Source organism: Musca domestica, unplaced genomic scaffold, assembly GCF_030504385.1.
Source record: "Musca domestica strain aabys unplaced genomic scaffold, Musca_domestica.polishedcontigs.V.1.1 36, whole genome shotgun sequence".
NCBI lineage: Eukaryota > Metazoa > Arthropoda > Insecta > Diptera > Muscidae > Musca > Musca domestica.
Window position 1 is genome coordinate 3,632,445 of NW_026712318.1, and position 19,827 is coordinate 3,652,271.

The window sequence follows — 19,827 nt, forward strand, 5'->3', positions numbered from 1 at the left end:
TTTTATATCTTTTCATGTGGACCGCTATAAACTTATGGTATGCAGCAATTGCATTTCCCGAACCTATCAAAATGAAAAGGGCATGGAATGTAACTCCGGTAGAAAAAAAAAATGGATTAGAGTATTCGAATCCTAATTCATTTATAAGAATGAAAGACAAAACCATTCATTCCATCTAACAAATAATGAAAAAAAAAAACTTCAAGTGATGTAAAAGAATATGTCTTCGTTAAGGATGAGGTCTTCAAAGTAAAGAAGGCCTTCAAGAGGTCTTCTTTCGACTGAAGACCTTGGGTATATTTTGATTTTATATTGACTAAAGACCATCCGGAGACCTTCTATGGAAACTAACGAAAGATGAATGGAAACCACATAAGAGTTGTCTAAGAACTATAGTCAAATCTGTTTCGGAGAGTTCAAAAACATGTGTTTCTTTACAGTTTTTAATTATTTGTCTGTTGCAGCATAATTCCTACTTCTAATAGTGCTATAGGAACTTAATGCTCTATCTATCACGCAATTTCCTGGTAGTATCATTCGTAATGATGAACTTGGGTCACTTAACAACTTCATACAAGGAGTTAAATAAAGTGCTTCGTATTTGGCAAACAAATAAGAATAATTTCGAAACGGCCGCTGCCGGACCACTTTTCCTCCTCACAAAGGCCTTTGTAAATAAGGTAGAACATATCAGTTATACATAAGGTAAAAAACAAATTGAAATAAAAATATTTTTATTAAAATTGTTTTCATAAATAGGAAGAAGCTCATTTGTGAATGGATATTTGATGATTTTTCTTTCGGGTTGTTAATGGCCTTATGACCTACGGAGATGGCACGAAATGTCAACAATTTCATAGTAAAGAAAGAAGAAAGAATTTACTGCACAGATAGAGAAAGAATAATTCGATTTTACTCCAACTTTGCAAATCCCAATATTTGCATCAGTGCTAAGTCAGGTCCGAAAATGGACAATATCAATTCATTCCATCCAGTACCTCCCTCACAAAGGTTAAAATTTTTTAACAATTATAACTCTTATAAAATGTCATGTAAGTGCCCGATTATCTTCAAATTACACATATCAGAATATTTTTATTAACCCAAGGACTGATGTGAAGATGGATTATATCGGTACACTCCTTTTGGTACTTCCCCAAAAACGGTCAAATTTTTAAATATTCATTGAGCTTATAAAACACGAAATTAACATCCGATTCCTTTCAAATTTCGCACATCTCAATATTTCCATCAACACAAAGATGTCAAATAAGAATGAAAGAGATCGGACCACTCCTTCTGGTACCTCCCCCACATAGGGTCAAAAATTTGAGTATCCACGGAGCTCATTAAGCGGGAAATTAACATCCGATTCTATTCAGACTTGGTACATCTCAATATTTCATCAGCACAAGATCGATTATAAAGATGGCACGTATCGGAACATTTCTTCTGGTACCTCCCCCACATGGGTTCAAGATTTTGAAAAACAAAACGCTCAAAGAAAGCGAAATAAGCATCCAACTATCTTTGAATTTCACACATCCAAATATTTTTGCTAACCCAAGATCTGTGGTGAAGATGATATATCTTCTCACCCACAAAGGGTCACAATTTCTAGTATTAATATCTGCTCTAACTTGCGAAACGTGTCGGCGGGTTTTTACAACTTGCTATATCTAAATATTTCTCTTAACAAGAAATCTGATTTGAGTTTGGGGGAGTACCGGAAGGTGTGTACCGACGTATAACATATTTACATAAAGGTTGAGAAAAATCTCTAACATGCATAACATAGAATGTTTTCTAAAATATTGTGACATTGTGGCGCAGATGTTGGTCGATAAATTCCAGATTCACATCAGATATCTGGTTGAATGAAATATGTAGATATGCTAAGTTCGAAATCTATTCGCCGACTTGTTTCCCATGTTATAAGGGTTATAATTATTCAATTGGACTCTTTTTAGGGAAGGTATCAGAAGGCGTGGTCCGCTATATTATCGATTTTCTCGCATATCCTTGCACTGATACATATATTAGGATTTACAAAGTTTAAACAAAGTCGGATGAACCTATCACATTCTAGTAAGTAAATAATTTTTTTCGAAAATGTAGGAGAGGTACCAAAGGGAGTGGACCGATATTAAAATGTACCAAATTTAGACGACGTCGGATACTCCATTCAATATTTATCGTACCAGTCAGACAGACAACTCTAGATCGCCACTATATTATCCGGAAACGGGTTTCGTTCAAAAAGTACTAGAGTCTAAAAATTTATTTCACTCAGAAGAAATAGAGCGATTCTCTCCCGTTGTACTTTTAAAAATAAACAATATAGAAGCACAACAAAAAATTCTAGTATTCGAGCAAAGGTTTGGTGAAAATATTATGCCTAACGTTGGGCTAAAATGTCAAAGAGTTAATGAAGGTAATATGCCAACGGAAGAAGTCCTAATACATTAACAATATCAGAAGGTACTGTGCGGAGATCTGCTTAAACCCAGAATCGGGGGGCTAGTTCTCACATTCGGTTTCGAGATGGTGGCAAGCTTATGGACAAATTTATTTTGATTTAAAAATTATCCGATATCGAATGAAAAAAATAAGAATTATTGTTTTTCGCCTCTTTTGCAACAGAACCCTCATTAGAAATTGGGAGGCTATCTTTCCTGTCCATGTCATTGAGTCATTGCAGGTATAGACTTCTAGGTGCTTAAGCGTTGAAATGTCTGGACTCTAAACTAACCAACTGTCTATGCAAACTATTCTGCCTTTCTTTTCCTACTATTTTCCTGTACATTTTTTTAGTATGAAGACTGAATTCCGGTCGTCCCTTAATTATTTAGCAAAATCGCATCCAAACCCTAGCCTTAATGGATCGGAGCGAGTTAAGTGCACTTTTTCACCATCATACCATCGATATGTTGCGGTTCTTCATAGCACATTTGACACCTAAAAGTATGCAATTATTTAATTGCATTGTGCGACACAGCAAATAATTGCAAGGAAAACCGAGTAGATTATGAAATTCGAGCTAAATACTAATTATATATGGGCTATACTAAAAAATATAGACCGAAATCACGCATTTTTCAAAGCAATAATGCTTGGAGTAATCCAAAGTTCTCTATTCATTTTCAGAGCTCTATATTAAATGTTGCCAAAGTTTTATAAAATGATTGGGGTCCCTTTGTATATGGTCAAGTTTATTTATAAAGGTTTGGCCCAATATCCAAAACTCTTTTAGAATGTTGATCTACAAACCGAATATTATCCAATCTGGAGTTTCCCATAACCCAGACAGTAAAATTATTAGAACAGTTAATTCATAAAAATTGCTAAATTTGTCCAGGCCAAATGGATGATATTTGTATGATACCTAGTAAGTATACAACTTACTTTTGTTCAGAGACTCGCAATGAAATTTGAACTAGAAAATTTCTTCAGTTCGCACTTTTCCCAAAAAATGAAGTATTAAGACAGATTTCGAAAAATTCTAAGACGATTTAACGATGTTCGTCTGTCTGTCTGTTGAAATCACGATACAGCCCACATTATTTGACGTAAAGCGTCAAAATTTAGCAGAATAATTTGTATTGTGTCTAGGATGGTTGGTATTGAAAATGAGATATATCGGTCCACGGTTTGGTATAGTCCCCATATAACGGTACATCCCAATATTCGGTACTTTGATGATTTTTGCCACACTTTTTCACGGATTTGTCTGAAAATTGGTATTTGTAGGTCATAATGGGTCCTAGTTCGTGCGGCGAAACATTGTAGGTATATTTCCACGCTTTGGTATAGTGCCCATATAACGGTACCTCCCGATATTCGGTATTTTGATGATTTTTGCCACAATTTTTCATGGATTTGTATAAAAATTGGTATTTGTTGGTCATAATGGGTTCTAGCTCCGGTGGCGAAACTTTGCATGTATAGGTCCATGTTTTGGTATGGTTCCTCCCGATATTTGGTAATTTGATGATTTTTGCCACATTTTTTCACGGATTTGTCTTAAAATTGGTATTTGTGGGTCATAATGGGTTCTAGCTCCGGTTGCGAAACTTTGCATGTATAGGTCCACGTTTTGATGTAGCCCCCATATACGGTACCTCCCGATATTCGGTATTTTGATGATTTTTACTAAATTTTTCACGGATTTGTCTGAAAATTTGTATTTGTAGGTCATAATGGGTCCTAGTTCGTGAGCCGAAACATTGCATGTATAGGTCCACGCTTTGGTATAGCCTAACTATATCGGTATCTTCCGATATTTGGTATTTTGATGGTTTTTGTCACATTTTATCACGGATTTGTCTAAAAATTGGAATTTGTTGGTCATAATGAGTTCTAGCTTCTTTGGCTCCATATAACGGTATCTCCCGATATTCGGTATTTTGATGATTTTTGCCACATTTTCCTACGAATGTGTCTAAAAATTGGTATATGTGGGTCATAATTGGTTCTAGTGTTTCCATTACCCTAAGGTGGAGGATATTAAAAGTTCGGCCCGGCGGAACTTAATGTTTTTTTTAGTTGGTTTCTCAACCATATTTTGAAAGGATCAAAAGGACTCTTTTGGTGACTCGCATGAGGGGTCTTGACCAAAACAATTCTCGTAATATAGCGGAATATACTATGTACTTATTATACGAAGATTCCAAGGAATCTAAATCCAAAAATTTCAAAAAATGTGGAAGAGGAGAAACTTGTCCCCCTATTTAGGTTACTTTGCGATATAACCTTTCAAAACGCCGATATACGTGTCTTCTATTTTTAACTCTACTTTTACTGGATTTTTCTTCTAATTATTTTTTTTTGTGTTGCTCAGGGTTATTGATACCAAATCAATTGTGAATTTTTCATTGCGGCTTCAGAGTAATGTGCAGATCCTGGCTAAGTCCGTCACTTATCATCCAATCTCTTTTTCGATAATCGGATCGGAATTGACAATAATAAATACAAATCTCTTTCAATATACTTACAACATCATGTGCATTAATTGTTGTGTCGTCACGTGTTGCTGCTACAATACCTTCTTCGAGACCACCATCACACATTCCTGCAATAGAAAAGACGGAGAGAAAAGGAAAATTGATTAGTATCTCTGATCGGGCGGTGTGGAGTTGGGGGTGTCATTACTTTTTAGTATTTCTTCCGGTGGATATTTACCTTGAAATGCAGCCATTGAACGAGCTGCACGCAAGAACATTAAAAGATCTCCATCTGCCATAGCACCGGGACTCCATCTTGGTATTTCTAATTCTCTTTCGTCGTTTTCCTTATCAACGGGGAAGCTTGAAATTGGATTATAATCCGGCAGTTTTGCCTTTTGTTGTTGTGTTTTGTTGTAGTGGATTTTTTTTTTAGATTGTTTTTTGGGAGTGTTTTTTGGTATTTTGGTGAAGCAGTGCATATGGAGGTAGGAGTAGGAGAAAATCGTAGTAGCAGAAATTTTAGATTTATTTGTTGTTGTAGTTGTTCAATGTCGAATAGTAGCGGTAGTAGTAGTATATAGGATGATTTTGATTTGGTTGTTGTTGTCGAATAGTTTTGATGTTGATGATAGTGGGGAACAGATGTTTGTTTTTTTTTTTTTTGTTGGTGGATTGGATGGATGTGAGCGTGTTGTTGCAGTAAAGGTGACACAGATACATGTTGTGGAAAAGGAAAAATGATAATTAGTGTGGAGTTATTAACAAAAAAAAATAGATTTTAGTTTATGAAAAAAAATGTAGAAGGGAATGGTGAAAAGAATGACAAAAAACAAGAATGCAAAAATACATGTTCGATTAGATACAATGGTGTTGAAAGAAGTTAATGTTGTTTTTAATTTTTGTTAATTTTTATGATGATTTATGAGGTGATTACTGAGGGGAATACATGTAAAGGATATAAGGATGGATAAGTAAGTAGGTTCTTCAAACGACCTAATACAGAAAATTGAGGGATATTCTTAAAAATAGGTAAATGAGTATTTTCTTGAAGAATTCTAGGGCATTCTAAAAAAAGAACATCAGAACATATATTATATAAAACAAAATATTTTCCCTCTATGAGTAGGTTCCGAAGAAATGGGCCAAAATTGTCAATTTCGTTATCGGACCTAGCTAAATATGATATAAACATAGCGACGTGCCAGGTTTGCACTATAGCGACTACCTTCCTTCACTTTATAAGAGATATGTGATAATTTTTAGAAAGTGTTAAAATATGCATGAGTTACCAGATAGAGTCGACCGAATTATTCCATTTTCATACCTTATCTAATACAGATAAAAATATTAATATGGGGTAAATTTCAAGAAAATCGAACATTTATATCGGTTTGTATGCGAAATTATAAATTCCGATAAATTCCATATTCTTCTCAGGTTTCTGATAGAGAGAAAACTTAAATATGGCATGTTGTAAGAAATTGCTGACTTGTTTCACAAGTTGTGGCAGATATAAGTATTTAAAATTGTGAACCTTTGTGGGTGAGGTACCAGAAGGGGTTGACAAATATCTATCACCTTTACAACAGATCTTGTGTTAGCAAAAATGTTTGGCTGTTTCGTTTTCATTGAGCGTTTTGTTTTACAAAATCATGAAACCTATGTGGGGGAGGTACCATAAGAAACTGTCCGATTCCTCCTATATTTATAACCGATCTTGTGTTGATAGAAATAATGACATGTACCAAGTCTGAATGGAATGGAATGTGATTTTCGCGTTTTATGAATTTTATGGATATTCAAAATGTTAACCCTTTGTGGGGGAGGTATCAGAAGGAGTGGACCGATACATTCCATCTTCACAGCAGATTTTATAATCGTTTTGGTTATTCAAAACGTTGACCCTTTGTGGGGGAGGTGCCAGAGAAGCTGGTCCCATCTCTACCGTCTAAGATCTCAGATCTTGTGTTGATCTTGAATCGGATATTAATCGCGTTTTATGAGCTTCAGGGATATTCAAAATATTGACGCTTTTTGGGGGAGATAGCAGAAGGTGTCGACTGATATATCTCATCTTCACACCAGATCATGTGTTAGTAGAAATATTGACATGTATAAAATTTTAAGAGGATCGGATATTTATTTCAAATTTGTACACCTTTTGTGGGGAAGATAACAGAAGGGGTGGGCCGATATATAACATCTTCATACAAGATCTTATGGTGGTAGACACATTGGGATGTGCAAAATTCGAGGAGGATCGGATGATTATATCTTCTTTTATGAGCGGTCCCCTTGGTGGGAGTGTACCGATATATCCCATCCGCACATGAAATCATGTATAAGTAGATGTGTTGCAATTTGTGAAATTTGAAGAGAATCAGATGCTCATTTCGCCTTTTTGAGGGGTCCGCTATGCTATATCACCAGATCTTGTGTTAGCACAAATATTTGACTAAGCGAAGTTTGTAATAGCATTTTATAAGCGTTATATATTTTTTTAATGTTGACCCATCGTGGGGGAGTACCAGAAGGAGTGGTCCATTTTATCCCATATTCATACCAAGTTTAGACTTATTCGAAATATTGGGATATACGAAATTTTAGGACAATCAGACCCTTAGTTCACAATTTATAAGAAGTATCATTATTCAAAATTTTCACCGTAGAACCAGTGGGTCGATATTTTTTATTTAGGAACTTTACCTAACACTGGCACAAATATTAGAAGTTGTAAATTTGGAACAAAATCGGACGATCACGGAAAATGATTTTTTATGAAAATGTTGAGGGAGAGGTACTAGAAGGATTGGTCCAACATTGCCCATCGCCGAATTGGATCTAAGTTTTGTTAAAAATGTTACGATGCATCAAGTTTGGACCAAATCGGATACCCCCAAGACAGAGAGGCAGACGAACAGCGCTAGATCAACTCCAAATGTCCTGAAATGGATTTCAAGCAAAGAGACATAGGTTCTGAAACCGATTTGGCAGTTTCAAATGATACATACCATTTGTTACCATGAGACTGAGGGAATAATAAAAATCCACAGTTTACATATTGATTGGAAGCCCTAGAAGATCCAGTTCGAAGAAGGTCTGGACACCCGGTCCGATGTCTTTCTTTAAAATTGAGGTATGGCTATAGAAGGTAAAAGGTTGAAATAGTATTGATTCGAAATAACTTGTGAATGAAATGAGTGAGTTGACAAATACGTCTATTTGCTCAAAAGTGTGTGCTAGCCCATAAGTCCGGAAAAAAGGTAATTTAAGAAAAAACAAAAATTATATTTTTTTTCTTTATATCTAAAATTTCATCTATTATTGTTTTTGGCTTGTTCCAACCCAGATTAGGATAGTAAATCAGAGATCAGATTTGCTTACTATTTATATAGAGTGAAACATACTCGCGAGCGGGAGTGCTCGAAAAATGAGAGTTTTACAGATTTCACTCTCTTCTCTTTTGGTGCGAGTGCGACCACAACTCATGACAATGATCGAAGAGTAGATGTTAATTCTAAAATGGGTCATATTATTAAAAATTTTAGTGAGTTTAAAAAAAAACTGGATGAAGCATTTTGGGCGTAAGCTTTTTTATGCTTGTCATTCCATCCACCTTGGAAAGGAGGGTATATTAACTTCGTCATTCCATTTGTAACATCCCTAAATATTCGCCGAAGACCCCATAATGTCTATATACTCATAATCAGCATAAAATTCTAAGTCAATTTAACGATGTCCGTCTGTCTGTCTGTTGAAATCACGATACAGCTCACATTATTTGACGTAGAGCGCCAAAATTTAGCAGAGCAATTTGTATTGTGTCTGGATTTCTCTAAAAATTGATATTTGTAGTTCATAATGGGTTCTAGCTTCGGTGGCGGAACATTGTACGCATAGGTCCACGTTTTTGTATAGCCCCCATATAACGGTACCTCCCAAATTTACGGCATTTTGATGATTTTTCTTACATTTTTTCACGGATTTTTAGACAATAGTTTATAATGGGTTCTAGTTTCGGTGGCAGAACATTGAATATTAAGGTCCATCGATACCCAAAGATAGTAAAACAAGTTTCAAATGTTTCTTCTGTAAAAAATTGTACCCCCTATTCTAAAAATGTATGAATATATTAGAATGACTTTAGCTCTGATATGCCCTGAAGCTTCCAATCGAATACCCTTCTATACAATAATACCGAAATGATATTATAATTTTTATTTGTTCAAATAAAATGTTTCAATTACAAATGAATTTGATAACCGGGCATATAAAATAATTATATGGTGTCGATAATCGTATTTTCTTTGAATATTTATAACTCCATCCCCTTCCCTCCCTCCAAAGAGATAGCAAGAAATGTATGGATGTCAAATAAATTGTTAAGTACTTAATTAGTCATATATATTTTTTAATTGGATTCAATTGTTGAAAGTAGGTAGTAATCAATTCTCATGGAATTAATAAATAAAAAATGTGTGGAATATACATTTCTTTTAAAAAATGTATTAAAAATTGTCACTTGATTTGCATACGCTTTATTGTTGTTAATAATTTTTTTCTTTGTTTTTTTTTTTTTTATAAAGAATCCATTTCTATTTAATCATCTGTCATTAACATTTACCGACAATTAATTAAATATGTTTGTCATAAACGACAAATAAATAAATTAACATTGAGCGAAATATTAAATGGAAAATAAAAAATAATAAAAAAATGTATTATTGTGTCATCTGTTATTTTCAAGTAGAGCACAGGGTGAATTGTACAGTGCAACACATGATCTGTTTCAGAACTGCAAGAATGTAGAACATTTTGCTACGATAACATATTTTATTCTTTATGATATCGAAAAAAAATAGAATGCTAGTAGATTTTAGCAGGTTCTGGTAAGAGCTACAATCGTTGCATTGCAAAATGTATGATGTGAAAATGAACAATCCCAAAAAACCCGACAGTTTTGAAATCAGCTTCACGACAGCCATTTGACCCCGAAATGTTTTTTTTTTATAATTTTCACATTACCCTTGGAAAAGTTCATAATTTGTCCTTTGAGACCTCTAAAAATAGTTTCGAAATAAATTTCCTAAGGGAACCCGTGTATACTCTATTTTTCTATGCCTCTTGATTTAGAGAGAGAGAATTATTTGCGGCTTTGGAGGATTCTCTCTCGATTTCGAGTAAAGTTTCAAACTCGCTCGATTTCATGGATTTCCAGATTATATAAATTTTGGATATCTTTAAAATATATTACAGGGACATTCAGATCAATAATAATTTAATATTTTTTAAATATTTAAGGCCTTATGGCTACAGGAACTATACTGGAGGAGATGAAAAACCTGCAACCAACTTCAGACTGCTAACATTTCTAAGCCACTCGTCCGACAGCTGTAAAAATTAATCCACTGACAGCTCATTATATTGTTTACAAGCGTACAAAAGCATTTTGGTAAGAATTTTCCAAAAAAAACTTATTCGTGATGGAATTCAAGAGAGATAGTGTGAGTTCTTTATATTTGGCTGGAAACCCACAAGTGACTATCGTTAGAGCACTTCAGCATTTAAATGTGAATAAGTATTTTGTGTCTCGTACCATCGCTCATTACCGTTACCATGATACTGGCAGCGTAGCCCGACGTCTAGGAAGTGGACGGAAGAAAACAGCAACATCAGCAGAAATGGTTTGAAAAGTAAAAAAGCGACTTGATCGAAATCCGGTTCGCAGTTGCCAAAAAATGGCTCGTGAGCTGAACATATCGCAATATTCCATTCGGCAAATATTAAAAAATGAGCTCGGGGTAAAGCCATTGAAATTCCAAAAAAAGTGCAAGATTTACACCGCAACTGAAAGAAAATAGACTCAAAAAAGCTAAAGAGTTGCTTCGCTTGGCCGAAAGTGGCGAAATGGCCAATTTGGTTTTCTCCGTCTCCGACAAGAAAACATTCCTTGTCCGGCAGTTTGTAAACAAACAAATTTATCGTGTTTACTTGCCAAAGAGGTCAGCTGGAAATGTGCACCTTCGGTTGGCCACCAGAACTTAAGCGCCGCCCATGGCGATGGAGTGAGCCGCCATAACAGTCGAAGGTCGCCCTCCACTAGTATTAATCGAACGTGGCATCAGAATAAATGACGAATATTATCGCGAGAATATTCTGGAGGGTTTGGGCACGAAAACATTTTGGCCGCAGACCTTAGATATTTCAACAGGACTCAGCACGCGCCACCAAGGAATGTTTACAAAATGAGGTTCCTCGCTTCATTTGCAGAGCACAATGGCCACAAAAATCTCCGGATATCAATCCGTTGGACTATTGTGTCTGGAGTGCCGATCACCTCAAGCAAACGCTTCGCCGGGAATGTGCCAAAATACCGCAGAGCAACATTCGGGCAGCGAATGACGGTTTCATTGGCCGTTTGAAGGCCATAATTCGTGCCAAAGGTGACAAATTCTAACAAATCTGAACTTATTCTAAAATTTGACGCTATTTCCGACATTTTTTTTTTTTTTTTGCTTTCATTCAATAAAATTTAAAAAGAAAATTAAAATTTTGGGGTTTGACTTTGTTGCAGTTTTTTTATCTCACCCTGTATATTCGGCATTTTGACGATTTCAGCGACATTGTTCACCGGAATTGTTTCAAATTTCGAATTTGAAGTTCCTAACAAGTACTACTTCCTGTGACAGAAAATTGCCTTTGCAGGTCCAGGTCTTCTTGTAGTCCCCCTATATCGGTACCTCCCTATATTCAGTATTTTGATGATTTTATCAACATTATTCACGGGAATTGTTCCAAAATTTGTATTTGAAATTCCCAAAGGGGTACTACAGCCTTTGATAGAAAATTAGCTATACAGGTCCAGGGGTCTTCTTATAACCCCCCTATATCGGTACCTCCCTATATACGGTGTTTTTATAATTTTACCACCATTATTCACCAGAATTGTTTCAAATTCGTATTTGAAGCTCCGTACAGGTACTACAGCCTGTGACAGAAATTTGCCTATGCAGGTCCAGGTCTTCTTATAACCCCTCTATATCGGAAACTCCGTATATTTGGTGTTTTGATGATTTTAGCAATATTATTCACCGTAATTGTTAAAAGTTACGCATTTAAACTTAGTAATAGGTATTACAGCCTGTGACACAAAATTGTCTATGCAGGTCCAGGTTTTCGCTTGGCCCCCCTATGTCGGTACTTTCCTACATTCGGTATTTTGATGATTTTAGCGATATTATTCAACGGAATGGTTTAGAATTACGCATTTGAACTTACACAAAAAATTGCCTATACAGGTCCAGGTCTTCGTATAGCCCCCCTATATCGTTATCTCCTTACATTTGGTATTCTGCTGATTTCAACGACATTATTCAACGGATATATATATTTTTTTTTTCAAAAAATCATTTCCATCCTTTTTTAACTGTCGAAGGATATACTTATAATATTCACTACATACATGTCTTGAATATTTTGATTAAGGTCTGTATAAGATCGGACAAAAAGACCACTTTTGACAACAAACTTAGCAGTTTTTCTACTCTTTTGTCCTGACTTTTTTGGATTTCGAATCACAAATGTGCCTTTTGACAGCAAACTTAGTTGTCAGATGGGCTTACTGGCCGAATTTATATAGGTCATGACTTGGATTATCTACTAAAAAAATCAACGACTACTTAAAGAGAGCATATGTACCAAAGCTAAGTACAAGAAAAAGAAAAGGAAATCCAAGAAAAACTACATTAAACCAAAAAAGAAGTCTAAAAAGAGGATAAAGAGAAACGAAAATGGATAGTGGAAGAATGGAATGGACATAACATACAAAACTAAAGACAAATTGTTTGGTGGGTTGGTTGGTTGTTTGGTTAATCACAAACACACGCACACACACCGAGAGACATATGTACACAAAAAAATAATAATAAAAGAAAAAAAAAAACAACAACAATGTGTAGAGATTGATTTTTGTTACCGTGATTCGTTTATGGATTTTGATTTATGTACGTACATAGACATCGTTTACCTGGTGGCCGGGACCCACTCGAATTTCTCCTTGAGTGGAGGCCGCCATTACCCTTCAAAAACACTTTTACGGTCCAGTGTTAAGCCTTTTTATTGCCCCCGTTGTAATGAAATAAAAATCAATGCAATCAATGAATATTTTCTGCAATGAGACAAGAAAAGTGAAACAACAAACAATTGTTTTAGTTATTCATTTTTTTTTTATTATTAAACAATAACATTTTTTGTATTATTATGATTGACGGATTTATAAATTGCTTATAAATGTGTGTGTGGGGGGGGTGGAAGGAAAGAAGAAGGCAGAGAGAGAGAAAGGATTGCTAACTAATTGAAATTGAAATGTAAATTCAAAAGAAAATTGCATTTTTTTATTTAAAAGAAAAAAATAGAAAAAAATTGAAAATTTAGCAAGATATTGAAAAGTAGATGTAGAGTAGTTGGGTGTAAGGTCACCTACTGTATAGTAGTTGGGCTGAGAAATCTTCTTCTGTAGAGTAGATATCTAAATTTTTTCTGAGAGATTATCTACTGCAAAGATTATCTAGTGCAAAGACCTATAGATGGACCTGGAAGCCGCTTATGTAGAGTAAATGGTCCCGGAGGCCGTCTACAGTGGAGTAGAAGGACCCGGAGGCGGTCTACTGTGGAGTAGAAGGACCAGGAGGCCGTCTACTATGGTGTAGAAGGACCAAGAGGCCGTTTACTGTAGAGTAGAGAACCCAGAGGCCGTCTACTATTGAGTAGATGGACCCGGAGGCCGCCTACTGTAGAGTAGATGCATCCGGGGGCCGTTCACTGTAGAGTAGATTCATCCAGATGCCGTCTACTGTAGAGTAGATTCATCCGGATGCCGTCTAATGTAGAGTAGATGCATCCGGAGGCAGTCTACTCTAGCGTAGATACATCCGGAGGCCGTCTACTCTAGCGTAGATACATCCGGGGGCCAGCTACTGTAGAGTAGATGCATCCGGTGGCCAGCTACTGTAGAGTAGATGCATCCGGAGGCCGTCTACCGTAGAGTAGATGGACCCGGAGGCCATCTACCGTAGAGTAGATGGGCCCGGAGGCTGACTACTGTATAGTAGATGGGCCCGAGGCCGCCTACTATAGAGTAGATGGACCCGGAGGCCGCCTACTGTAGAGTAGATGGACCCGGAGACCGTCTACTGTATAGTAGATGGGCCCGAGGACGCCTACTATAGAGTAGATGGACCCGGAGGCCGCCTACTGTAGAGTAGATGGACCCGGAGACCGTCTACTATAGAGTAGATGGACCCGGAGACCGTCTACTATAGAGTAGATGGACCCGGAGGCCGTCTACTGTAGAGTAGATGGACGCGGAGGCTGACTACTGTATAGTAGATGGACCCGGAGGCCGTCTACTGTAGAGTAGATTGACCCGGAGGCCGTCTACTGTAGAGTAGATGTACCCGGAGGCCATCTACAGCATAGTACATGAACCCGGAGGCCGTCTACTTCAGAGTAGTTGGACCCGAAGGCCGTCTACTGTAGAGTAGATGGACCCGGAGGCCGTCTACTGTAGAGTAGATGCATCCGGCGGTCATCTACTGTAGAATAGATGCATCCGGCGATCGTCTACTGTAGAGTAGATGCATCCGGCGGTCGTCTACTGTAGAGTAGATGCATCCGGCGGTCGTCTACTGTAGAGTAGATGCATCCGGCGGTCGTCTACTGTGGAGTAGATGCATCCGGCGGTCGTCTACTGTAGAGTAGATGCATCCGGCGGTCGTCTACTGTAGAGTAGATGCATCCGTCTACTGTAGAGTAGATGCATCCGGAGGCCGTCTACTGTAGAGTAGATACATCCGGAGGTCGTACATGGACCCGGAGCGCATATTCTTAGCCCCACATTTAAAATCTACTCGCAATTCCTTGTAAGTATGTTTTGTTTTGTGTTGCCCAGTGTGATTGTTGATTAACCCTATTATAAGGTAATGACTTATTTTGCTGCGACTCTCACCACCCTACTCTGAACACCCCAACTAACAATTCATTATTTCAAAACAATGTTTGCAATAAATATCCATGTAATTACATATGCCGTGTATAATTGCACACTAGACTTTGAATGTAATCCTATTTGCGCTTCTTCTTCTCCTGGTTTTTCATATCATATATATCTATCGGGGTATGAAAATTCATGTCATTGTGAAAATTGGTTACACTTAAGTACCTAACCGCCTAAGTCGATGTTTTCTAATTTTGGTTTGAACAAAAATCATTTCATTTAACAAAAACATCAACACTGTGGTGGCTTCCTCGGAATGATGGGAGAAAGAGGAAGAGAGAGTGTGTGTCGTATCGTAGCGTACACCAAAGACTGCCGCCAGCTAATGAATAACAAATACAATTGACTCTTCAACCCAGCTCCCTCCACTTACATTTGCAAATCCCCATGCCTAACATATTCTGTTTGACTTCTGGAATATGCATAATGTGTGGAGAAGATGGAAGAGGATGAAGGGAGGGGGTAAAATTGTAATAGGTTTTCCATTTTTTCGCTATGAAATATTGTCAGAGAGAGCGAAAGGGAAAGGGACAGATAGACAACAGAATGTGCATGAGTGAACGATTCGAAAATAGAATGAAAAATTGTCTATAAATCGGCTTTGTTCTGTTCGATACGATTTGTGTTTTGTTGTGGGTTTTTCATTTCATCCTGTGCACAATGCCATTGGATTGTTTTTTTCTCTGTTTCGTTTTGGGTATATCGATTTCAATTTGAGTCGAGTCGATTCATTTAATTTTCATGATGACAATTTGATAGAGAGAGATTGAAGTAAATATTCGGTATTTGCCTAAATTTACTTGGACGTAGTTATGTTTAATTGAATTTTTAAAAATGTATATCAACAGCAGAGTTCATATTTGCTCGTTTTTACTCATGAGTGAAACATACACGCGAGAATGCTCCAAGAGTAGGAGTTTCACCAGAAGTATACTCCTAAGAGAAAGAAAGAGAGGGAGAGAGAGGGAGGTACAGAGGGAAAGGGTATCTCACCCTCACCAAAGGGAGGAAGAGAGAGAGGAAAAGGTTGAGAAGGAAATGTTGAGAGAGAAAGGGAGAGAGAAAAAAATTACTATGAAAATAACTAAAAGAGTTTTAGGCCTACTCGTTCTTATCGAAGGGACAGCGAAAAATGGAGTGAAAAATGGTGTTTAGTACTACCAGGAATGCTTCCGCTCGTTTCGAAATAAAATTACGGTATGATATAAAATACAAGAGCACATGGCAAGAGTGGAATTAAGACAAGAATCACTCTCATTCGAAAACGAGCAAAGTCTTCTCTTTATTCATCATCTTTATTGAGTACAGCTCATATACATTTTTGACTCGCAGCAGCTTGAATTCGAGTAAAGACTAAAGAGAAAAACACGTTCGATTTTTTCAAGCTCAAAAATGAAAATGGAGAAACATCATAGTTTTAAGCCCTCCTTGCGGGACTATATTGTGGGAATATTTTCTGGATGTGTAGTCTAGAAGGAAACAAATACAAAAGCACGTAAGCCGGGCCGAACCTTTAATACCCTCCTCTATACGGAAGGACCTTGAAAAATATAAAAAAAATGGTCGAAAATAGCGGCTGAATAAACTCCGTTCTATAGGAGATATACGAAGATGAGGACCTGCAAACGTAAATTTTTGCCATTGGCTGTAATATCCACCACGAACTTCAAATACCAAATTTGAAAAAATTCTCATTCGCTAAAATCATCAAAGTACCGAATATCGGGAGGTGCCGTTCAATGGGGGGACGTGGTCCTGCACAGGTAATTTTCTGTCATAGGCTGTAGTATCCTTTGCGAACTTCAAATACGAAATTTGAAACAATTCCGGTGAATAATACCGATAAAATTATCAAAATACCGAGAATCGGAATGTACCGCTATAAGGGGGCCTATAAGAAGACGTGGACCTGAACAGACAATATTCTGTCGTAGGCTGTAGTATCCTTTGCGAACTTCAAATATGAAATTTGAAACAATTCCAGTGAGTTATATAGCTTACATCATAAAAATACCGAATAAAGGGAGGTACACTTATTTGTGGGCTATATGAAGACGAGGACCTGTACAAGTATTTTTTTGCCATTGGCTGTAGTATCCATTACGAACTTCAAATACCAAATTTGAAACAATTCCGGTGAATATTGTCGCTAAAATCATCGAAATATCGAATGTACGAAAACGTGGACCTGCACAGACAATTTTCTGTCATAGGCTGTAGTATCCATTGCGAATTTCAAATATTAAATTTGAAACCACTCCGGTGAGTAATATCGCTTATACCATCAAATTACCGAATAAAGGGAGGTACCCTATACCAAGGCGTGAACCTGTATAGACAATTTCCCGTCAAAGGATGTAGTATCAATTACGAACTTCAGACACGAAATTTGAAACAATTTCGGTCTGTAATGTCTTTAAGATCATAAAAAATGCGGAATATAAAGAGGTACCGTTATGTAGGTGCTATACGAAGACGTGGGCCTGCATATGTAATTTTTTGGCATAGGCTGTATCACTCATTACGAGCTTACAATGCCAAATTTTAAACAATTTCGATAAATAATATCGCTAAAATCATTAAAATACCGCACATTGGAAGGTACCGTTATATGGAGGCTATACGAAAATGTGGACCCATATGGCCGATTTACGAACTTACCTTGGCTACTGGTAAAATACACATGTGTGCAAAATGTTAGCCTTCTATCTCAATTCGTTCGAAAGATAGCGTGATTACAACAGACAGACGGACGGACATTGCTAAATCGACTTAGAATTTGACGCTGATCAAGAATATATACACACCCACACTTAGGAATAAAACACCTGTATAACAAAAACTAAAAGATCACGAGCTAAGAGTAGAATCTACTCTCTTTGGAGCGAATTGTACTCTCACTCGAAAACAAGCATACTCGCTCTTATTCGAGTGGCATAGGAAAAATAGATTGCTCTCGATTTATTTTTTTATTTGCGGGAGTATTCCCTCGATCTCTCTTTAATCGAATTCGAGCGAGTATTTCGGAACTATGGTGACGATTGTAAAAATGTGGCTGGGAAGCTAATTATTTGGTATTGGAAGAATTTGCTGGATATTCTCTGTGGGCCATGACAAAACCATATTTGAGATTTTTTCCCAAAAGAATATATCACCTCAAGGCGATATTATTTTTTAGGCTCGAAAACAAGCAAATCATACTCGCTCTTATTCGAGTGGCATATAAAAATAGATCGTACTCGATTATTTTTTTTTATTCGCGGGAGTATTCCCTCTTTCTCTCGAATTTGAGCGAGTATTTCAAAACCATGGCCACGATTGCCAAAAATTGGCGGGGAAGCAAATTATTTGGTAATGGAAGAATTTGCTGGATATTCTCAGAGGGTCATGACAAAACCATTTTTGAGATTTTTTCCCAAAGAATATATCAAATAAAGACGATACTCGCTCTTATTCGAGTGGCATATAAAAATAGATTGTACTCGATTATTTTTTTTTTTAATCGCGGGAGTATTCCCTCTTTCTCTCGAATTTGAGCGAGTATTTCAAAACTATGGTGACGATTGCCAAAATGTGACTGGGAAACTCATTATCTGGTAAGTGAAGAATTTGCAAGTATTATTTTTTTAGGCTACACAAAAGCTAGTTCATTTCGAAGTGTTTGTCTGAGGCAGATATATACCATAGCGTGAATATTTATACCATAGCGTGAATATATAAATTTTATACCATAGCGTGAATATATAAATCTATAAAAAATACCTCTCAATCCCCTTGAATTGCTTGTTAAAATTTTTCAGTTGACCCTGAAAATTATGAATCAATTGCCAATTTCCTTTTGGAGATGATATCTCTAAACAAATTCCCCTCAATTGAATTGATTGCATGCCTGCCTGTCGCTCTCTTAATATTAATCATATTTGATAGTTATTAATGCAGCGATAAAGCTTCTGCTTATCACAAAACCATCACAATTGACTACAAATCTGTTGTATGTGTACTTGGCATAAATGAGGTCGGCAATACCAAAACGCGCTAAGTTTCTTGTTGCTTGCGCCCTGGCACACCAACAGCAGCAAAGTTTCGCTGCTGATAAGAGTAAGTTTTTTTTTTTGCTTCAAAATCCAGTGCAAATAGAGCGGCAAATATTCAAAGTAATGACTGCACGAATGAATGACTGGCTGGAGGGCTGGCTGAATGACTGACTTGATTATTATTGTTGAGCAAATAATTGATAAAACAACCCACAATATTTGCTGTATTCCGTTTGGCTTTCGATCGTAAAAATCATCATAAACTGAGATTGACAATTAAATTGCTCCGGGGCAATCTATAAATAGTCAATGAGTGCAATCGAATCTGGATTTTGTGTGCGATGCGAAACTTAATTGAACTTTGACATGGTTTTGGGAATATAATTTTTAGACTCTCCTACTCCCAGAGGATTTATGATTTTCTACCCATAAAATAAACAAAAATGTCCCTTTATACATAGAATATGTTTAGAAAATATTCCATTAAAAGAGCCCCTGTTGAAGGTCTATAAATTCGGTAGTTTATAAATATCTATTTTTTTCTTTCCAAAATCAGGGGGGAAAATTTAAGAAAATTCGAATATTCCTTAAGTCTGAAATTATTTTTACCCAAATTTTCCATTTATATTTTCGCAAAGTACTCCTCGATACCTATGCAAAGCCTCGACCCCGCATTATTCTATGTTTTTGTACAGTGGACTCTTTTATCTGTAATTTGTGCGATAAATGTCCAAATAATTCATAAAATCCCTAGCCATTTTGCCTATGAGATCCGATCCATATATTCGAAAAG

At 36.6% G+C, this 19,827-nt stretch overlaps 1 protein-coding gene across 19 annotated transcripts in view; it reads right to left on the bottom strand.

Moving 5' to 3' along the window:
- LOC101889247 (arginine-glutamic acid dipeptide repeats protein) overlaps positions 1–19,827 on the bottom strand; it is a 109,097-nt gene that overhangs the window by 26,999 nt on the left and 62,271 nt on the right. For 11 of the 19 annotated variants that reach the window (XM_059126017.1, XM_059126024.1, XM_059126029.1 and 8 more), the window contains exons 3-5: positions 12,958–13,113; positions 5,152–5,338; positions 4,995–5,071 (exon numbers count right to left, since the gene is read on the bottom strand). In XM_059126017.1, the coding sequence (XP_058982000.1) occupies positions 4,995–5,071; positions 5,152–5,338; positions 12,958–13,020 (327 nt within the window). In that variant the 5' untranslated portion in view covers positions 13,021–13,113. Of the gene's footprint in view, positions 1–4,994; positions 5,072–5,151; positions 5,339–12,957; positions 13,114–19,827 lie in introns of those variants that run through there. The other 8 variants (XM_059126035.1, XM_059126033.1, XM_059126034.1 and 5 more) reach the window with 4 other exon arrangements.